Below are 21,293 nucleotides of genomic sequence, written 5' to 3' on the forward strand. Positions count from 1 at the left end.
AAATTGTCAAAAACGTGTCTTATTCAATTAATTATTCATACCTCTGTCACAAATTTCTCCACTGTGTCCCTTACAGCCTGTTTGAGTTCAGTGTGTACTGGTGGCTATCTATTGTTCCACAGGAAGCTTATCTCTAACCCAAACACCAGACAGCGGCCTCTAATTTAATATCAGTCCCAATGCTCCATCCTTCTGTTCGTCATGTGACCTTGTATTAAAACATTTACTTCTTCAAATTACTAAGACATTGCATTATTAGAGTGCAATCTGAAAGCCAATTACCATTCACTTTGTTACTTTCACTAGTCTTCATATCTGTTTCCCTCAACTTGGACTACCTTCCCAATAGGAAGACCTTCTCAATCTAATACACTCTGATCGCACTTTCTGTTTCATACTTATTAAATGTCCATTATTTCAAGATTAACATGTGATTTATAAAATACAGGGTATGGGGTTTATTTCAAAATGTATTACCAGGGTGGTGAAAATCTCATAATAGTTTATAGTTTTATTGGTTACGGGTAAGTTAAGTCCCATACAATGCTTTAACCTTATCTTTATCACATGATCTGTAATGGGACCACCCTGAACATTTCTCAGAATACCTTTTACTTTACACCACTTACGTACATCTACGTGTGGGTGTGCAAGTTGATTATTATTATTAATATTGTTACTTCATCATCTCCAGTAACCCATTCTAATCAATATTATGTTACTTTATCTCTAGTAACCCATTATACATTTGTGTTACATCACAAATTCCTCTACACCAGTGTTCCAGTCATACAGGGGTTTAAATATTCACTCTAGTGTTCCATTTAACAGCATATTCAGAAATAATACTCTCTTCTTTCGTATCTCCATACAGAATCCCTATTTATCATTATACATCTTTAGTTATTCACATCCACACCACCTACAACGATCACAGCGCAGCAGCCCGAGAGGTACACATATCATGTTCTCGAGGAAATGTCAGTGTCCGTGGGCATCAATGAACTTCATTGTTTCCAGCCCTTATCCATCTCAGCTGTTGCCCTCTCAAACTTTTCAATGGCTTCTCGTGTCAGTGCTCACTACATGTAGATTGATGGGCGGTGGTGTTCACTATATGTATCGTCAACGGTTCCTTATGGTTTCTCGACCACATAGACACTTCTCTTATAAATGCCTACAGACAATTGTCAGTGGAGCCTCCTGCCCTCACTTTAGCCTTCTCCTAAGACTAGCTTGCCGCTACTTCCTATACATTTATAATAACCGTAGATAACGTAATAGATTGGACTCAGCTAACAGAACTGGTTGGAGTACTTATTCAGACACGCACAGTAATCCCCCATATTACCTCTTTCACACCCAAGCTAGTCCCCTGACAGCTTCCATTCACTCAGTACTTAATAGTCTTATTTATTCAAATTCCAATCCCTTTATTATCCTAATTTCACTCCTCTTGTTATCCAAATTTCAATCAGCTTAACACGCCCTTTCACACTCACACAACTTTCACTTAGTACTATTCCCAAACACACTCAGTAATCTCCCTTATTACTCCATGTACCTCTTCAATTATTCTCTTGTCGTTACTTCCTATGCACCATATGTATCTCCTATACATATAGAATAGCACCTTGTGCTATTGTTAGTCACTGCAGAACACGTATTGTAGACACTTCTCTTATAAATGCCTACAGACAGCTGTCAGCGGGGCTTTCCATGGTACCGTTACTTGCTCTCGCTGTAGTCTTCTCTCTAAGTCTGTCATATGTATCACTACCACGGTTCTTCCATAGTCTCTACAGTCGCCATAGTCTCTACAGTACCTATGCTCTTTATAGTATCTATAGTCTCACGTCTCTATAGTCTCTCAGTGTCTATAATCTTAGAAGTTTATGTAGTCATAAATGCTATGGTCCCTATAGATTCTATAGTCTTGCTGCATACATATAGAATAACAGACGCACTTTCCCACATTCACTCAGTACTTATTATGCACATTTCAATCAGCTTACTATCCGAATATCAGTCACTTAACTAATATTCCTTAACATCCAAATTTCAATATTTTAATATCCAGATTTCAATCAGCTTAATAGCCATATTTCAATCCTGTTATTATCCCAATTTCAATCATCTTAATACTTTCCACACTCACACAACTTTCACATAAACATTCACTATACTCACACATCTCACATCCACATTCACTTCATGCTATTACTTGACTTAAGACTAGTGGTACCCTCCTCCATTTTTATGTTTCGTTTTATTGATTTTATTAGAATTTTTTAAATTTTTTATACAAATTCATTTAAATTGACTTACTGAAATTAGTTGCCGTGTCCCTCAATTGATGTTGTGTCTCCTCCAGGCAGCTCATAGCTTTTGGTCAGATGGGAATTTTCCTCAAGCTTCATAAAATGCGGCATTGGTTTTCCTTGCAGACCCCCACTGGAAAGCTCCGCATGCAGAATCAATCATCCTGATCATTGACTCCAAATTCTCGTGGAAATTACCACCAGGGACAATCAAAGTCAATCTTGAATGAATCATCCTTTATTATCAGCGCGCTGGAGAGGTTCCAACCAACTAATGCACCAAGTACAGATGTCAATCAGGAGCTCCACCTGGGGTAGTTCCGTTAGTTCTCCTATATACAGACAAGTTATATTTGCAGGATTTAGCTTATTCATCATTCATAATTAATTCATCATTAAAGTTTGCTTCATTCATGTGACCGACCAATACTGGGTCATGCATGTGAGGAGGGTCGTTCAGTCACTTGCATGAATACAGAAATTGGTTATTAGAAAAGCAAAAACATAAAATGTTCCATCACACTATGATAGGGCAACTATGTACCCATGATAGGGCTCCTGTGTAATTCTGATAGGGCATCTATGTAACTATGATAGAAGCCCTATGTCCAACTAGCTCTCACAGTCTCACGTCAGAATTAGATGTTCATCCATGTTGAAGTTGTTGCAAAGTGTTTAAAGTTAAGTTCAGGCATTAACTCCAAAATCTTAAGTTTAGGCATTAACTCCCAATGGTTAGGTAAGAGTTAAGGTTTGGGATAGGGTTAAAAAAAAATCCACAAAATATATTGTATTACTGGATTTTAACTTTCAACCTTTGGAATCAGAGGCAGATGATTACACCCATTTGCCATTCCCATCCACAACACCTGAAAAAAACCTACTTGAAGGTAACAGCGCTCACTGTTGCCCCCTAGTGGCTGGTTTCCACGTCATCTCCCGACATCCTCAGACATGGATGGATGTCGAATACTGACTTGTATCATGGGTGACCAGGCTTTCTGTCAGTTCTCCCTGACCTAGGGCCCACACCAAAGTTTCCTGGGGATCGCAGGGCCTTACTTGATTTGACCGTTCCCCCTAACCACCAAAGGACAAGCAACAGCTGCAGAAGAAGTGAAGAGTAGAGGGAGTGCTAGTCACATCAGATCTAGTATTCAAACTCAACAGTGTCAAAGAAATTAATACAGTATATTATGATGTCACTTAACAAATCACGAGGTGGTGCATTAACCTTGATCTCTATCCATGCTGCTCCCTCAGAGGACAAGCAGAAGAAGAAGAAGCAGGGAAAGGAGAAGAGTGCAGGAGAGAGAGAGGGCAGCAAGACCCTGCAGCGTTCCAAGACCTTCGTCAGCCTCCTTTTCAAGAGAGATGCACGGAGAGACATGTCCAGGAACAGAAGAGAGAGAGACACATCACGGGACAGTAGAGAGACAGGGACAGGGGACTCCCACAGGGGTCGATTTAAATCACCCTCCCACCATGCTGACAAAGGTGAGAGGACCAAGATACACTGGCACAACTTTATAGAAAGACACATCCTACATTCACTTGGACAACCACACAAACACATGAATGCATGCATGTTAGCAATCAGACACACAAAAGCACCAGTCCTTCCATCTCAGACTGAAGACCTTCACGCCCATACCCCTGTTTAACCCTGACCATAGCCACGATCCTAACCCTGACCATAGCCACGACCCTAACCCTAACCCTAGCTTAATGCCCAGATCCCGGTTCAACCCTAACCATAGCCTCGACCCTAACCCTAGCTTCATGCCCACATCCTGGTTCAACCCTAATCATATATCGACCCTAACCCTAACCCTAGCTTCATGCCCACATCCCGGTTTAACTCTAACCATAGCCTCAACCCTAACTCTCAACCACAACCCTAACACTAACCCCACTGTGCAACCCACGGTTTGATACCAGCATAAACAGAAACCCTCTTAAACCTAACCCCACTGGCTATTATACCTCACCCTTACCTCTACCAACTCGCTAGCGTCGCTAAACAGATGTTCCCTAATCACTCTCTAGCATTTTACTACTACTACTACTCACTCAGTAGCTCTGTAATTTTGTGGTTCAGAGAACAAGCACATTTTCTGTCGCTGTGTTATTTGACCAATGTGAACGTTCATTGTGTGATCATGTTGTTCTATATATCCCCGGATATCTGTCCCCCTGACTCCCTAGATAAAGAGAGGGGTCGTCCGTTCCAGCTGCTGACCGCTCCAAGGGAGACCCGTGCTGGGGTGAAGGACAGCAGCCCCCTGCTTCACCCTGAGACCCTGGGACAAGTGGAGAACATGGCCAGGAAACTGCTCAGTCAGGACGAAGTCACAGCAGTCATGAGACACTGTAAGCGGGTGAGTCACTGAGCCAAAATGTCAAACTAAGTGAAACACTGTAAATGGGGCTGTTCTGAGCTGTAATGGCTAATGGAGACATTTTAAGAGTAAATTCTGAACCAAATTGGCAGACTGAGACACTCAGAGAGGGAAAATGCTGAGCTGTATTGACTGTCATAAGACAATGCAGGTAAGTGAGTTCCTGAAACAAAACAGCATATTGAGTGAGACACTGCAGAGCTACTGAGCCGGAATGGCTGTCTGAAACAGTGCAAGGGCCAATCCAGAAACAATTCCTTGCCCCTCTTCCTAGACCTTACCACTTTGATGTCCGTAGAAATGAAGGAATCAGACATACCCACCACAGAAACAAAAATAACAAAGCAAGAAAATAACATTATTTCAATGTGAGTGTAAGTGTGTGTGTGTGTGTGTGATGCGGGGCTGGATGCGGGGCGGGATGTCACGAAATGGTCCCTTGAAGTCGTCAGGACATTGAGTCATGGTCCCCTAGAGGTTTTGTCTACAGTAGTTCCCTGTTGGCCCTGGGGTCGTCCCTGAGGACGTTTTTAAGACTTTCTTGGTACGTTGTGTCATGGCCCCCCGAGGACGTTTTGTCTTGTTCCCGGTTTGTCCCGGGTATGTTTTTTCAGGACATTCTTGTAATGTTGTGTCATGGTCCCCTGGAGGTTTTAGTCCAGTTTCTAGTTTGTCCTTGGGACGTCACCTGATGGTCGCAAAGAAACGTCCCCCCCCCCCCCCCCCCCAAAAAAAAATGTGTTCTACCCAGGGCACACACACCCTAGTTTCATTATACATCACCCCTTGTTACTGTTCCCAAGCCCATCAAGGCCCTGATTGGTGAACCGTTGATCCAGTCACAGCTCGCTGTCTTTTGACAATGCTAGGGGGACACAGACAGCTTTTAACTTACATATTTGACACACTTGTTTGTTTATTCATACAGTAATTTAATATTATTATTTTATATTCTGAAAACATAGCAACCATGTTCTGTGTATGTTTGGTGTGACATTGATGGAATATTCTCCTAGCCCTCAGAAAACTAGACACAGGAGTGTTGTTCCCATGAAACATGTCTAACATGTTATATTAGTTTCTTAGGAGGTTTTAACTAACATACATAGAATGTTCCCCCAACTAACGGAAAACTGGACACTCAAACATCAGGGGAACATTACGGGTAACATAAAAAAAACTTTCTCTCCCTAGAATTGTTAGCTGGGATGAGCCTGTCTAGTGGATTTAAGCAACGTTCGCACGCTTTCTGGCAGCCTTCATGGCAGGGATCAGTTATTTTTGCCTCTGGCGCACAGCTTGAGGAAGATGTTGGTTCCTCTCAGATTCAGACATACCTACCACTTTCGGAGCAGCTAACAGTGAACAGACTGTACCCATAGTACTGTAGACTGATGAGTTTCATGTAAAGTATGGTTTCCTGTGTGTGTCTGAATGTCTGACAATGATTGGTGTGTCCGCCGGCGTCTCAGACAAAAGACAGATTTTCCACGTCATTTACAGATGTAGGATCTTAATTTGAGCCAGTTTGCGATAGCAGAAAAATAATCCTGCAGCAACAGGAAATGTGAATTATTATGTGGATTATAATTAATGGACATTTTTGTAGGGGTTGATACGTAAATTTTTCGTTAGGGCAAATCAAGTCTGAAACTCAAATACACTACAAGTTGAATTTCCTATCTGCAACAAAATAGTGATTAAATTAAGATCCAACACCTGTATGACAAGGGTCAAATATCGGCCATCATCTGATCTCGCTCTCCCAGTCTAGTGATATTTTTTGCTATAGACAAAAGGGTTAGTGATATGTGTCTGGTATTGTATGGAAGTTTTTAAATAAACAATGCTTCTGATGGAGCTCCTCTCTTTCTCTCTCTATCCGTCACACTCACTCGCTCTACTCCTCACACCAAAATGATCAACTCCTCAGATTTTCCTTCAGAACTCTGCATAAGCTATCAGGGTGGCATCATCTGTACCTTGTCTCAAATCCACACATGTGCATAGGGGGTAGAGGGAAGGGAATAGGGGCTTGACTTAGGGGTACATTTTTTAAGATGAATACTGTGAATCTTCTCTCACCTGTCCAGTTGTTTCAGATGTAGGAAAGGAAAACAACATTATTTATTATAGACTATTAAGATGAACCCTCTCTCTTTCTCTCTCTCTGTATCAGTTTATGTTGGCGTGTGTGGTGGAGGATCTAGTACACCCTCTACTGGCCATACTGGACCGACCTGAGAAACTACTACTGATACGAGAGATCAGGTGTGTGTGTGTGCGCGCGTGTGTCCGTCCATGCGTGTGTTTACATGTGGGATGTTTGTGTGTGTGTGCTATATGCTAGTGTGGTTAATGCACTCCATGGTGTGTCACAACTACTGATACGACAAAGCAGGCGTGTGTGTGTGTCTGCGTGTGTAGTTCCTCTCACCAAGCCTCTCTCTGTCTCTTTCCAGGATGCTGATCCCTCCGACAGAGATGGGCCGTTTTGACAGTATTGTCATGCCCTTTGAACTGGAGGCCTACGACATACTGAAGAGCCGCTCATGTAAGAACATCAAAAATATCCGGGGCGCCAGTCTGTTTCTGCTCTAGTGCTAACTCCTTATAGAAGAGGCAGGTGGCAGCGGGAGGAGGTAGGGAACTGGTCTGTCTGCCCAATATAAAGGATCAAAATTGGCAGAGGAACAAAAATAGCATAAATAGGAAAGTACAGTTGAATACATTTAGGTTGGAGTCATTAAAACTCGTTTTTCAACCACTCCACAAATTTCTTGTTAACAAACTATAGTTTTGGCAAGTCGGTTAGGACACCTACGTTGTGTATGACACAAGTAATTTTTCCAACAATTGTTTACAGACAAATTATTTTACTTATAATTCACTTTATCACAATTCCAGTGGGTCAGAAGTTTACATACACTAAGTTGGCTGTGCCTTTAAACAGCTTGGAAAATTCCAGAAAATGATGTCATGGCTTTAGAAGCTTCTGATAGGCTAATTGACATCATTTGAGTCAATTGGAGGTGTACTTGTGGATGTATTTCAAGGCCTACCTTCAAACTCAGTGCCTCTTTGCTTGACATCATGGGAAAATCAAAAGAAATCAGCTAAGACCTCAGAAAAAACATAGTAGACCTCCACGAATCTGGTTCATCCTTGGGAGCAATTTCCAAACGCCTGAAGGTACCACGTTCATCTGTACAAACAATAGTACACAAGTATAAACACCATGGGACCATGCAGCCGTCGTACCGCTCAGGAAGGAGACGCGTTCTGTCTCCTAGAGATGAACGCACTTTGGTGCGAAAAGTGCAAATCAATCCCAGAACAACAGCAAAGGACCTTGTGAAGATGCTGGATGCTGAAAACGAGTCCTATATCGACATAACCTGAAAGGCTGCTCAGCAAGGAAGAAGCCACCGCTCCAAACCTGCCATAAAAAAGACCGCAATGGTTTGCAACTGCACATGGGGACAAATATCATACTTTTTGGAGAAATGTCTGATGAAACAAAAATAGAACTGTTTGGCCATAATGACCATTGTTATGTTTGGAGGAAAAGGGGGAAGCTTGCAAGCCGAAGAACACCATCCCAACCGTGAAGCATGGGGGTGGCAGCATCATGTTGTGGGGGTGCTTTGCTGCAGGAGGGACTGGTGCACTTCACAAAATAGATGGCATCATGAGGAGGAAAATTATGTGGATATATTGAAGCAATATCTCAAGACATCAGTCAGGAAGTTAAAGCTTGGTCGCAAATGGGTCTTCCAAATGGACAATGACCCCAAGCATACTTCTAAAGCTGTGGCAAAATGGGTTAAGGACAACAAAGTCAAGGTATCGGAGTGGCCATCACAAAGCCCTGACCTCAATCCCATAGAAAAAAACCTGAAAAAGCATGTGTGAGCAAGGAGGCCTACAAACCTGACTCAGTTACATACACACATGTAAATAGTGCCACACTTGCACTCAAACACATACAGTTGGCCTTGCTGTTTTGTTTTTTGTTGTCCTTGATGTCTTTTGTTTGTTTGCATTGTTGTTTTCCTTAATTGTTGTCTTTTGTTCATTTTGTTGGTGCATTGGTGGACAGTGGCTTGGTGGTGGGATGGAGTTGGGGGGGGGTAGAGGGAGTGTTTTTTTTTGGGGGGGGGTAATGTTTTGTATTCTAGTATTGTATGTTCATATCTTTGTTGTGTTCTCGTCCTCAGTGAGGTCTCCTGTCCTGCGCTCTCCTCGCAGTGGAACCCCTCGACGACACCTCATCACCCCCATACCAGGTCTCTCTCTCTGTCGTGTGTGTGTGTATAATGCCCCCTCATTCCCCCCTCCCTCCCTCTCTCTCTCTCTCTCCGCCCAATCTCTTTCTCTAACCGCTCTCCTCTGCTATTATATAACCAGAGAACTTATCCTCTTCCTCCTCATCTCTTCCTGTGTCTCTTCTTCTCCTCTTTTCATATCTCCTCTCACCTCCCTCCTTTTCCAGTACATCTCATATCCTGTCTGACGGAAACACCTGCTCAATATCCCATATCCATTTCATACACATGCAGCACACACACAGGGCCGGCCCTAGAGTTTTGGTGGTCCCTAAACAAAATGTTGTTAGGGGGCCCCCCACCTCGAGGTCAAAACCTTTTAGTGGCCCCCGTCTTGACGGTAGAAAGAAAAAAAAGTATGTTTTAGAGTTAATTTCCAGTAATTCAACACATTTTGCAATGAGGTGCAGAGAAAATGTTGCAGTTTCAGAGCAAGTTTGCTGCAATTTTACACATTTTGCCATGGGTCTGTGGGACAAATTCATGATAGATAATTTCCTGCAATTCTACACATTTTGGAGATTTAGAAATCTTCTACACACAGAAGATTTAGATATATTCTAACAAATGTCTTGCAATTCTACACATTTTGTCATACCCTATGCCATATTAATATGATATTTGCATGAGAGTGACTACCAAAATCAATGGGGGACCCCTGGAGGTCAAGGCCCCTGGGCATGTGCTCTTCGTGCCTGGTTGATAACTCAGCCATGATTACTACAAGTTTAGATGGCTAGCTAAACTAACTGACTAAACATGTTAGCTGACATGCATGGGCTAATTGAGTGACTGCCAGTGACTGACATAACAAAAGAAAGCCCCGGCACTACACACACACACACACACACACACACACACACACACACACACACACACACACACACACACACACACACACACACACACACACACACACACACACACACACACACACACACACACACACACACACACACACACACACACACACAGGCCTATGTCAGATGACTTCAGTAGGAAGGCTTGTATTACGTCTCTGTGAGAAACACAAAAGCCAGAGAGGAGCAGTGCTAAGTCATAGACATGCGTGGGCTGACTGCATGGAGCCTTTGAAGCCTTTCTCAAACTAGACCAATTCAAGAGTCAGACACAGTGCATGTGTGTGTGCATACCTTAAAAGCTTCTCAAACTCTCTCTCCATTCAAGAGTAAAAAAACACAGAGCGAAGGCATTTTCTACCGCCGCCACAGAAGTAAATGACCCCAGCCATCTAGCACTCAGAGGTGAGGGGTTAAGGGGTTGAAAGTTCAGCTGACTCCACCAGGGTGGAAGAAAACGGACATGTCAAACACAGCCAGTGAGTTCTGACAGGTCAGGGTGATGACCTCCGATAGAGATATGCAGATTGCGCCCTTTGGTGAATGGACTCCATTTTGTAAACTCCCACTCAGTGTCACTGCCAAACAGACGGTTGACCAGTGCTAGGAAGGTTTAGAATATTGGTACAATACAGTGGGTCTTCTGGGGTTAAAGGGAATGAGCGAGTGTCTGTGTGTGTGTTAATATGTGTGTGATAACATGCATATCTCCTCTCCAGACTACCATGGTGGTTTCCAGCTTCAGCCAGCCAAGGACTTGGGGAGAGACCGTCAGCTGATGGAAGACCTAGAGAGACTACGTGTGTCTGGCCTCCAGGATGGTCTCCTGCCCCCTTCCCGTGCTTTCACCCCCCTCTTGGATGTCCCCGTGGACAGCTACACCCACCACACCCCACGCTCACGCTCTCCGAGCCCCTCACCCCCCAACTGGCTCCTCACAGAATCCTCACACACTACCAGACGCCAACCCCAAACCAACCACTCTCCCCATAGGCGAGACAATGGTTTGTCCTGGCCCCGGCACTATGATGAGACCTCATTGCTGCCGGAAGATACCACTCCTGAGCGGGGGCGGTTGCCGGTGAGGAACGAACATAATGGAAGGGTCAGGAGGGACCAATGGGAGGGCGGCTCTGAGAGGAAGGGAGGGATGGCCGAGGGATATATGGAGGTGAGAGTACACTTACCCCCCAGGAACATTCAACCCACCCTGGCTCATGTGCTTGAGCCCCCCCCAAAGGACCGAAGCCCCTCGACAGGGAGGGAGAGGGGGGGACAAGGGCAGAGAGGGAAGGTGAAGCAAGTGAACAGACTTTCGCCGGGACGGTCGCAGAATGGTCACCATGGAAACGCAACACCTGTAGCCATTCAGGAGTATGAGATCACCACGGTGACCATCTCCAAAACGAAACAGTCTCTGGGTGAGTAGGCCTATTCGAGAGTCGCCAACTAATCTGCAGCCTGCTAGTACTCTACCTTACCAGTAGAGATCAGTGTTATTACATAACAATGGCCCTGTATAAAATAAACCCCTTGTAAGGCTGTTTACAAAGTGTAACACATCTGATTCAACTGTCTTTTTTTTGTTCTATTTTTACATATATTTTATTGGATATCCCCCCAGCTCTACAGTCAACAAATGCAATAAATTCAATAAATTTGGCACTTTACAAAACAAAAGCAGTTCATACGTTCTCATAGATCATCACATAGTGTTAAAATCCCATAATATTGGAAGGGAAGGTGCACATTTTCTAAGATTGACATAAATGCTCAAGCATATACTCACACATACTATACATGTACTTACACTGCTTTCAGATAGTATTCATACCCTTTGACTTATACCACATTTTGGTGTTAGTCTGAAAAAAACATGTAATAGATTTTTTTCTCATCAATCTACACACAATACCCTATAATGACAAAGCAGATACAGGTTTTAAGACATTTTTGCAAATGTATTACAAAAAAAAACAGATACTTTATTAACATAAGTATTCAGACCCTTTGCTATGAGACTCGACATTGAGATCAGGTGCATCCTGTTTCCATTGATCATCCTTGAGATGTTTCTACAACTTGATTGGAGTCCACCTGCGGTAAATTCAATTGATTGGACATGATTTGGAAAGGCACACACCTTTCTATATAAGGTCCCACAGTTGACAGTGCATGTTAGAGCAAAAACCAAGCCATGATGTCGACTGAATTGTCCATAGAGCTCCGAGACAGGATTGTGTCGAGTCACAGATCTGGGGAAGGGTACCAACACAATTCTGCAGCATTGAAGGTCCCCAAGAAAACAATGGACTCCAGACCATGAGAAACAAGATTCTTTGGTCTGAGGAAACCAAGATTGAACTCTTTGGCCTGAATGCCAAGCAGCACGTCTGGAGGAAACCCGGCACCATCCCTACAGTGAAGCATGATGGTGGCAGCATCATGCTGTGGGGATATTTTTCAGTGGCAGGAACTGGGAGAATAGTCAGGATCGAGGGAAAGATGAACGGAGCAAAGTAGAGAGAGATCCTTGATGAAAACCTGCTCCAGAGCGCTCAGGACCTCTGACTGGGGCAAAGGTTCACCTTCCAACAGGATAATGACCCTAAGCACACAGCCAAGACAACGCAGGAGTGGCTTTGGGACAAGTCTCTGAATGTCCTTTTGTGGCCCAGCCAGAGCCCGGACTTGAACCTGATCGAACATCTCTGGAGAGGCCTGAAAATAGGGGCGCAGCAACGCTCCCCATCCAACCTGACAGAGCTTGAGAGGATCTGCAGAGAAGAATGGGAGAAACTCCCCAAATATAGGTGTGCCAAGCTTGTAGCGCCATTCCCAAGAAGATTTGAGGCTGTAATCGCTGCCAAAGGTGCTTCGACAAAGTAAAGGGTCTGAATACTTATGTAAATGTGATATTTCCTTTTTTTATATATACATTTGCAAAAATGTCAATCGGTTTTTGCTTTGTCATTATTGGTTATTGTGAGTAGATTGATAAGAAACTATTTAATACATTTTAGAATAAGGCTATAATGTAACAAAATGTGAAAAAAGTCAAGGGGTCTGAATACTTTCCGAATGCACCGTAAGCATTCACACCCCTGAGTCAATAGATGTTATAATAACCTTTGGCAGTGATTACAGCTGTGAGTCTTTCTTGGTCTCTAAGAACTTTGCACACCTGGATTGTACAATATTGGCACATTATTATTTTCCAAATTCTTCAAGCTCTGTCAGTTGTAATGTTAGCCATTTTCAAGTCTTTCTATTGATTTTAAAGCTGATTTAATTCAAAATTGTAACTAGGCCACTCATGAGCATTCAATGTTGTCTTGGTAAGCAACTCCAATGTATATTTGATATTGTCTTTTAGATTATTGTCCTGCTAAATGGTGTATTTGTCTCTCAGTATCTACTGAAAAGCAGGCTGAATCAGGTTTTCATCTAGGATTCTGCCTTTGCTTAGTGCTATTCTGTGTATTTTTATCCTAAAAACTCCCTAGTCCTTGCCGATGACAAGCACACGCATAACACGATGCAGCCACCACCATGCTTGAAAATATGAAGAGTGGTACAGTTCTTAGTGATGTGTTGTTGGATTGACCCCAAACATAACTCTTTGTATTCAGGACACATTTCTTTGCCGTTTTAGTTTAGTGCCTTATTGCGAACAGGATGCATGTTGTGGAATATTGTTATTTTGTACAGGCTTCCTTCTTTTCACTCTGTCATTTACGTTAGTATTGTGGAGAAACTACAATGTCATTGATCCATCTTAGCCTACAATTTCCACGCTGCTGCGGAAATCTAATTAACATAATACAACATTCCCCATCAAAGTCTGTCTGTTTAAGCTAGAAATATCAATCCACCACAACCGCCGATATCGCCCTTCTGCAACTGCGGTGAACGGTGGCAGAGCTACAGCGGTATTTGTCAGACCATGAGACTTCCTGAAAATCAGTCTTCTCCCAAAAACGTTGGTTTGACAAGTCTTGTCTGAAGTCGGTACAGCCTCCTCTGCCAACTTCTGTCTACAGCTTCCAAACGGTTTGGGCTACACACTAATATGACCCCTCTGTGGAAACCTGAGAGACTCTGTTTTGCTCTAGGACTGAAGGTCCCCGGTACCAGTAAAAAAAAATGAATGGAAGTATATATGGAGATAGTTTAACGCAAAAAATAAAGGGATAAATACATGTAAAAAAATAATTTATTATCTCTCAGATTTTCTTATAAACTCAGCAAGAAAAGAAACGTCCCTTTTTCAGGACCCTGTCTTTCAAAGATAATTAGTAAAAATCCAAATAACTTCACAGATCTTCATTGTAAAGGGTTTAAACACTGTTTCCCATGCTCGTTCAATGAACCATAAACAATTAATGAACATGCACCTGTGGAATGGTCGTTAAGACATTAACAGCTTACAGACAGGAGGCAATTAAGGTCACAGTTATGAAACTTAAGACACTAAAGTGGCCTTTCTACTGACTCTGAAAAACACCAAAAGTAAGATGCCCAGGGTCCCTGCTCATCTGCGTGAACGTGCCTTAGGCATGCTGCAAGGAGGCATGAGGACTGCAGATGTGGCCAGGGCAATAAATTGCAATGTGCATACTGTTAGACAGCGCTACAGGGAGACAGGATGGACAGCTGATCATCCTCGCAGTGGCAGACCACGTGTAACAACACCTGCACAGGATCGGTACATCTGAACATCACACCTGCGGGACAGGTACAGGATGGCAACAACAACTGCCTGAGTTACACCAGGAACGTACAATCCCTCCATCAGTGCTCAGACTGTCCGCAATAGGCTGAGAGAGGCTGGACTGAGGGCTTGTAGGCCTGTTGTAAGGCAGGTCCTCACCAGACATCACCGGCAACAACGTCGCCTATGGGCACAAACCCACCGTTGCTGGACCAGACAGGACTGCAAAAAAGTGCTCTTCACTGACAAGTTGCGGTTTTGTCTCACCAGGGGTGAAGGTCGGATTCGCTTTTATCGGCGAAGGAATGAGCGTTACACCGAGGCCTATGCTCTGGAGCGGGATCGATTTGAAGGTGGAGGGTCCGTCATGGTCTGGGGCGGTGTGTCACAGCATCATCGGACTGATCTTGTTGTCATTGCATGCAATCTCAACGCTGTGCGTTACAGGGAAGACATCCTCCTCCCTCATGTGGTACCCTTCCTGCAGGCTCATCCTGACATGACCCTCCAGCATGACAATGCCAACAGCCATATTGCTCGTTCTGTGTCTGTGATTTCCTGCAAGACAGGAATGTCAGTGTTGTGCCATGGCCAGCGAAGAGCCTAGATCTCACGTCTGGGGCCTGTTGGATCGGAGGGTGAGGGCTAGGGCCATTCCCCCCAGAAATGTCCGGGAACTTGCAGGTGCCTTGGTGGAAGAGTGGGGCAACATCTCACAGCAAGAACTGACAAATCTGGTGCAGTCCATGAGGTCACACCAGGTCACACCAGTTATTGACTTACTTTTGATTTTGACCCCCCCCCCCCTTTGTTCAGGAACACATTATTACATTTCTGTTAGTTACATGTCTGTGGAGCTTGTTCAGGTTATGTCTCAGTTGTTGAATCTTGTTATGTTCATACAAATATTTACACATGTTAAGTTTGCTGAAAATAAACACAGTTGACAGTGAGAGGACGTTTCTTTTTTTGCTGAGTTTATTTCACATGGTGAAATCTCTGAGCGGGTTCCTTCCTCTCCAGCAACTGAGTTAGGAAGGACGTCTGTATCGTTGTAGTGACTGGGCGTATTGATACACCATCCAAAGTGTAATTAATAACTTCACCATGCTCAAATGGATATTCAATGTCCGCTTACATTTTTTAAATGAATTTGTAAAAATGTCCAAAAACATGAATCTACTTTGACATTATCGGGTGTTGTGTGTAGGCCAGTGAAACCAAATCGCCGTTTTAAATTCAAGCTGTAACACAACAAAATGTGAAAAACTCAAGGGTTGTGAATACTTTCTGAAGGCACTGTAAATACCCCTATAAATACATCAACTAAGTCTTGACTAAAGACTAGGATTACTAGTTGATTGGCTGGAGCAAAAGCCTGCACCTACACCGGCCCTTTGTGGATAAACTCTCTATCTCTGCTCTACAGGTATCAGTATCTCCGGTGGGATGGAGTCCAAGGTGCAGCCTGTGATCAAGATAGAGAAGATCTTTCCAGGAGGAGCTGCCTCTACCAGTGATGTTCTGAAGGTAAGCTTCTTTAAGAGCTCACTGCAATATTAGGGCAGCTCATGTTTTAATCAGAGCTGAGCCCGATGAAACAGGGTGACGTGTTTAGCAGTTTTGGTCTGTGACATTTGTAAACGGCACTCTAGTTTAGTTTGGTATTTTGTGTGTGTGTGTGTTTTTTATATCTCCAGTATGACTGATGAGGTACAGGTAATTTACCTCATCAGTCGGGCTGGGCCAGGAAATGTATGGGTAATATGACTCAGCCAGAGTGTATTAATAGAAGGGAAGAGATACTGAATGAAGCAGGGGGAGGAGGTCAGAGGTTAGAGGTTGCAGTGTGGTGAAGGGGGTAATGTCTGAGACGGCCCTACCGTAGCGATCTCTAGATACTAGGTCGAAGTTTCAAAATCAGGTGTTGCTGCCGTGAGCCTATCAGGTGACAGCACTTCCCAGGTTCGATAGGGCCATGACTCGAGTGTCAAACACTCTGCGGATCTGGTGTCGGCTAAGCCTTTCAGTTTCCATGAACTTCCCCTCCGAGTCCCCCTCTCTCTCTCTCTCTCTCTCTCTCTCTCTCTCTCTCTCACACACACACACATACACACGCACTGACATGCATGCACACAAAAACGTGACAGAGACCTTCGTGAAGGAGAGGAACGGAAGGACAAGGCGGGAGACAATTGTTTGGGAAAGAGAGAGAGAGAGACAGACCGATATAGACGGAGCTAGACGTGGTTGGTTTGCTCCAGCCCCTTAATTCCTAGGCATAGCCTGATAGCCTGTCCCTAACTTGTGTGTATCTGCCACACACTGAGAGCAGGGGGAAGTAGGATTACTACACCAGACTGACTGTTCACACACATCCTGTCCTCTTGTTCCTGTCTGATAACTGCCTGTCTTTAAGCTAGCCACCAGGTCTGTATGTGTGTGTGTGTGTCACGCTTGCTATTGCTCCTGCTTGACGGTTTTGTCAAGCAGGGATAGAGCTTTTGTCAAAATTGACTTTTTGTAGCAGGTTAGGAGAACTTACGCAGCAGGTTAGGAGCATTAACATAGCAGGTTAAGATAATTATATTACCCTTTTTAAAATGGTTAGGGTTAGCTAATATGCAACTACTTTTTTGTAGTTCACAGTTTGTCCCAGGATGTTTTTAGGATGTTCTTGGAACGTTGTGTCATGGTCCCCTGAACGTTCTTGAGACGTTGTGTCATTGTCCCCTGGAGGTTTTTGCCACGTGATGGTCCCTGGTGTAACAAACCACTGTAATTAAAGAAATGAAATGGCATGGGGGTTTTAAGGTAAGCTGTTCAGCTAAAATAGTGTAAAAATCTTTTATCAATGAACGCACAACCTATAGATTTGGGGTATGCTGATCTTTCTGCTGCACCACAAAGTCTGTAGAAGTTCAGAGGTACTCTACACATTCAGCCCCTATAATACATCTCTGCACTTAGCAAAAAAGTGCCATCTGCTTTATAGTTATCATTTAAACTGACATTTGTGTCATTGATTTAATTGACTTATTTCAGCAATTTGAGTTTGTGTTTTTTGTATAGTTGTCCAATGTTGGTGGGGCGTGTCATTTTGTTTTAATGTTACACCTGAATTGGAATGCCGTGAACCAAGAGGTTGTGAGTTCAAATCCTAGTTGAGGACATGTTAAGTAATAATTGCTGTTGGAATAAACATACACAATTTAATCATGTATTTTAACGTGTGTCAATTATGTAAGTAGAAAACAGTATGTTAAAAGCACTCTGGTTCACCAATCAGGGCCTTGATGGGCTTGGCAACAGTAGCAAGGGGTGATGTGTAATGAAACTAGCTTGCGCGTGGAGGACGACGACATTTCTTTGGGACCATCAGGTGATGTCCATGGGACAAACCGGGAACTAGACAAAAACATCCATTGGACCATGACATAATGTCCTAAGAACGTCCTAAAAACTTCCTTTGGGACATCTCGGGACCAACCAGGAACTAGACAAAACATTTAGGGGACCATGAAACAATGTCTTGACGACTTTAGGAGACAATTTTGTGACATCCTGGGGACATCCTAACAACTGATTATTGTTTGCAGGGTGTGTACTCAACAGTACTCTAAAAACTAGATGATTATACCATTTAACCTGTCCTAGTGTTCTGGTGTTGCTCTCTCCAGAAATATGGCCTGGAGTCTGGACAGTGATCCACTACCACCACTGCCAAGAAATTAAGAGCAATGCACATAGCTGAATAATCCACATGAATAGGTTTAAAGTATAACAATAACTAACTATTTGTAATTTCGATACTGTATTTGTAATGTCAAACCAGACTACAATAGAGAGATCTAATTCAGTAGGGAGGACCATTTAGTGGATGATGACTGTTGGTTAGAGAAAGAGAGAGAGGAAGCCCCAAAAATAACATCCTTAAATGTTTACCAAAGAGGATGAATGACATTATGTCTAATATTCAGAATTACTTGTATTAATCTGCTCTTTAGTTAAATGGATCAACATTTTTTGATACTGGCATCACGGGAGGAAGGGCATGAATGTTTTGGGTCAATAAACATGATCAGATATTTTGTTGAACAACATTTTCATGAGGGGAAATATTCCAGCAGGTGCCCTGGTTTGGGTAAGATAGAGAAGAGACCTTGTAGTCTCACATACCTCTGGCTTTGTGATTGTGTTGTAGCCATTCAGTGGGTTTGTGTTGTGAGTGTCAGTCAGGTGCATCCTCGGTGTGCACTGATGACATCACAGGAACTTTCTGTTCTCTTCCTGCAGGAAACAATGCAGGGGGAGGCATTAAGTGTGGTTGGTGTGTGTGTTTTCAACATAACCTTGAGCTTCATCTACTGGGATATGAGTATGGAGATTAGAGAAAAAGACGCTAAGTGGGAGCCGAGGTCAATGCACAGTAAGCATGTGTATGCCTATGTGTGTGTATCACCTCTAACCCGTATTTGTGTATGGTTTGTGTGTGTGTGTGTGATTGTGTGTGTGTTTTGTCTATGCATGCATATGTGTGTTTCTCTCTTTGTGTGTGTGTCTCTCCAGGCTGGGTATGAGCTGGTGTCGGTGGACGGTGAGTCTCTGCAGCGTGTGACCCATCTTCATGCGGTGGACGTAATTCGCCGGGCGTTCAGCAACAAGGCCAAAGACTCCATGGTGTTCATCGTCAAGGTCCCCAAGGGGCCCTAAGAACCCCAAGAGTCCTGCTGACTAGCCCACTGTCAGGCTTACACAAATACTACAACCTCAGTACTACAGGCCTGTCAAAAAGGATGCTCCGAGGTGCAGTTCACCAACCCACTTTGCCTGGAAATGGAAATGAATGAAATGCTGGTGTTCAAACCAGAACGTTGTCAGATACAAGTATGTGGATTTACAGAAGATGAGGATTCGTCTGATGCAGATGGTTCGGAATGGAAGGGAATGGTCTACTCACAGAGGAGAGGAAGGTACCTCTTACACTGACCAATACGCTTGCTTCTCCTCTAGGGCAAAAGGGACAATGATTCCATAGAAAACAGGAAATACTGCTAAAACAAAAATTGGTAACGTGATATGTTATGTTGTAACTGCAGTCGACATGTGGGTCTACTGTGCCTACTTTGAGTATAATAATGTGATAAATAATATTTATCAAAGATAGACTGGATTATATGTATCCCTTTTCTTATATTAACTTATATTGTTAGCTAGAGTTGTTAGGAGTCAGCAGCTATAGCAATCATATTAATATAATGTACTGTAGGTAACTTCAAGGGAAGGAAACTTTATTTTGTGGAAGCAGAGAAAAAAAACATGCACGCACGCAGACTCACTCACTCACTCACCAACCCACACTCTCACCACTCGCACGCATAACCCCCCCCCTATACACACAGTTCCAGGGACCATTTCAGTCCACCGGGGTCCTGCCAGAGAGAGAGAGAGATTACTGTGTCCAACGTCATGAGATTTATAGTCCAGATTAAGCCTCTGTATTATAGTTGTGGTTTAGTGGATGTCTAGGGGATCAGTACAAATTGCAGCTCTGTTTAAAACTGTATTTCTGGCAAACAGAGTTCATGTTTCTGGAGCAGGATGCCACTTTAGATGCTTGATTACATAGGCTTGTGGACTGAGCCTGAACAGACATGTGGAGGAGATGGAGGAAAACCTAAATGATGTACAGGATGTGAGGACCAGTGGCTTAAACTAAGGCTGGAGGGAGAGAAGTTGGGAGAGAGGCAGAGGGGCTAGGACTGGGGTGAAGAGAGAAAGGGTGGGAGAGAGGGACTCTCTGGGCCAGGGAAAGAAGGGCTGGCACGACAGGAGGTTGGTGGCACCTCATTGGGGAGGACGGGTTGGTGGTAATGACTGGAGCGGAATAGGTGAAATGGTATGAAATACATGGTTTCCATGCGTTTCATGCCATTCCATTGGCTCTGTTCCAGAGAATATGAGTCGTCCTCCCCTCACCAGCCTGGCACAGGAACAGAGGGGCAGGGAGAGAGGGGGTAAGACTGGGAAAGATAGGCTAGGGCTGGGAGAGAGTGGGAGAGAGGGGCTGCATGGGTCTGGGAAGGGTTGATGAAGGGCGGATGTTAGGTCAAGGGTTAATATTAGGTTAGGTTTAGGTCCCTAACTCCCTGGAATCACCAGAGTGTACAGTGCACCACGCATAGTTCCTTACCTTTATGAGCGGCAGAGGGCTTGAGAGGTGCTTACATATGACTTGCTGTAGGGCTAGAACGTCTGGCTGGTGACAAATGCGGCGGTAAAGCTCAATGGCAGTATGGTCAGATAAGCTTCTGTTATTTATATATATGTTTATGTGTATATATATATGTGTGTATATATATATATGTATGTATATCTGTGTGTGTGTGTGTGTGTGTAATTAAGCATAATATACATGTAATAAACATATAATAAGGTACATTCAAAATGTTTTCAGAGCTATTGTATTAATTTATCACAATAAATGTTTGTTTTATTGACACCGTCTTTCTGTGTCTCTGGATCGTGTAATATTAATGGAAGTAGTTTGGTTGTCAACTGATAAATATGAAGGGGCAAATCTTCACTTCCACTTAAGTCAAATTTTCACTAAGGCTGAGATTCATTTGTTCAATGGCAATGGCAGATTGTGAACATTTGAGTGAGTT

The 21,293-nt window shown here is 43.5% G+C and overlaps 1 protein-coding gene across 1 annotated transcript in view; it reads left to right on the forward strand.

Moving 5' to 3' along the window:
* Nucleotides 1–21,125, forward strand: part of LOC139571071 (PDZ domain-containing protein 7-like) — a 52,196-nt gene extending 31,071 nt beyond the window's left edge. The window contains exons 8-15 of the mRNA XM_071393588.1: nucleotides 3,585–3,818; nucleotides 4,530–4,702; nucleotides 6,903–6,994; nucleotides 7,186–7,277; nucleotides 8,944–9,012; nucleotides 10,631–11,332; nucleotides 16,055–16,155; nucleotides 19,195–21,125. Coding sequence (XP_071249689.1) covers nucleotides 3,585–3,818; nucleotides 4,530–4,702; nucleotides 6,903–6,994; nucleotides 7,186–7,277; nucleotides 8,944–9,012; nucleotides 10,631–11,332; nucleotides 16,055–16,155; nucleotides 19,195–19,338 — 1,607 coding nt within the window. The 3' untranslated portion in view covers nucleotides 19,339–21,125. The remainder of the gene's footprint in view (nucleotides 1–3,584; nucleotides 3,819–4,529; nucleotides 4,703–6,902; nucleotides 6,995–7,185; nucleotides 7,278–8,943; nucleotides 9,013–10,630; nucleotides 11,333–16,054; nucleotides 16,156–19,194) is intronic.
* Nucleotides 21,126–21,293: the final 168 nt, after the last annotated feature.

This window comes from Salvelinus alpinus, chromosome 3, assembly GCF_045679555.1.
Source record: "Salvelinus alpinus chromosome 3, SLU_Salpinus.1, whole genome shotgun sequence".
Taxonomy (NCBI): Eukaryota; Metazoa; Chordata; class Actinopteri; order Salmoniformes; family Salmonidae; genus Salvelinus; species Salvelinus alpinus.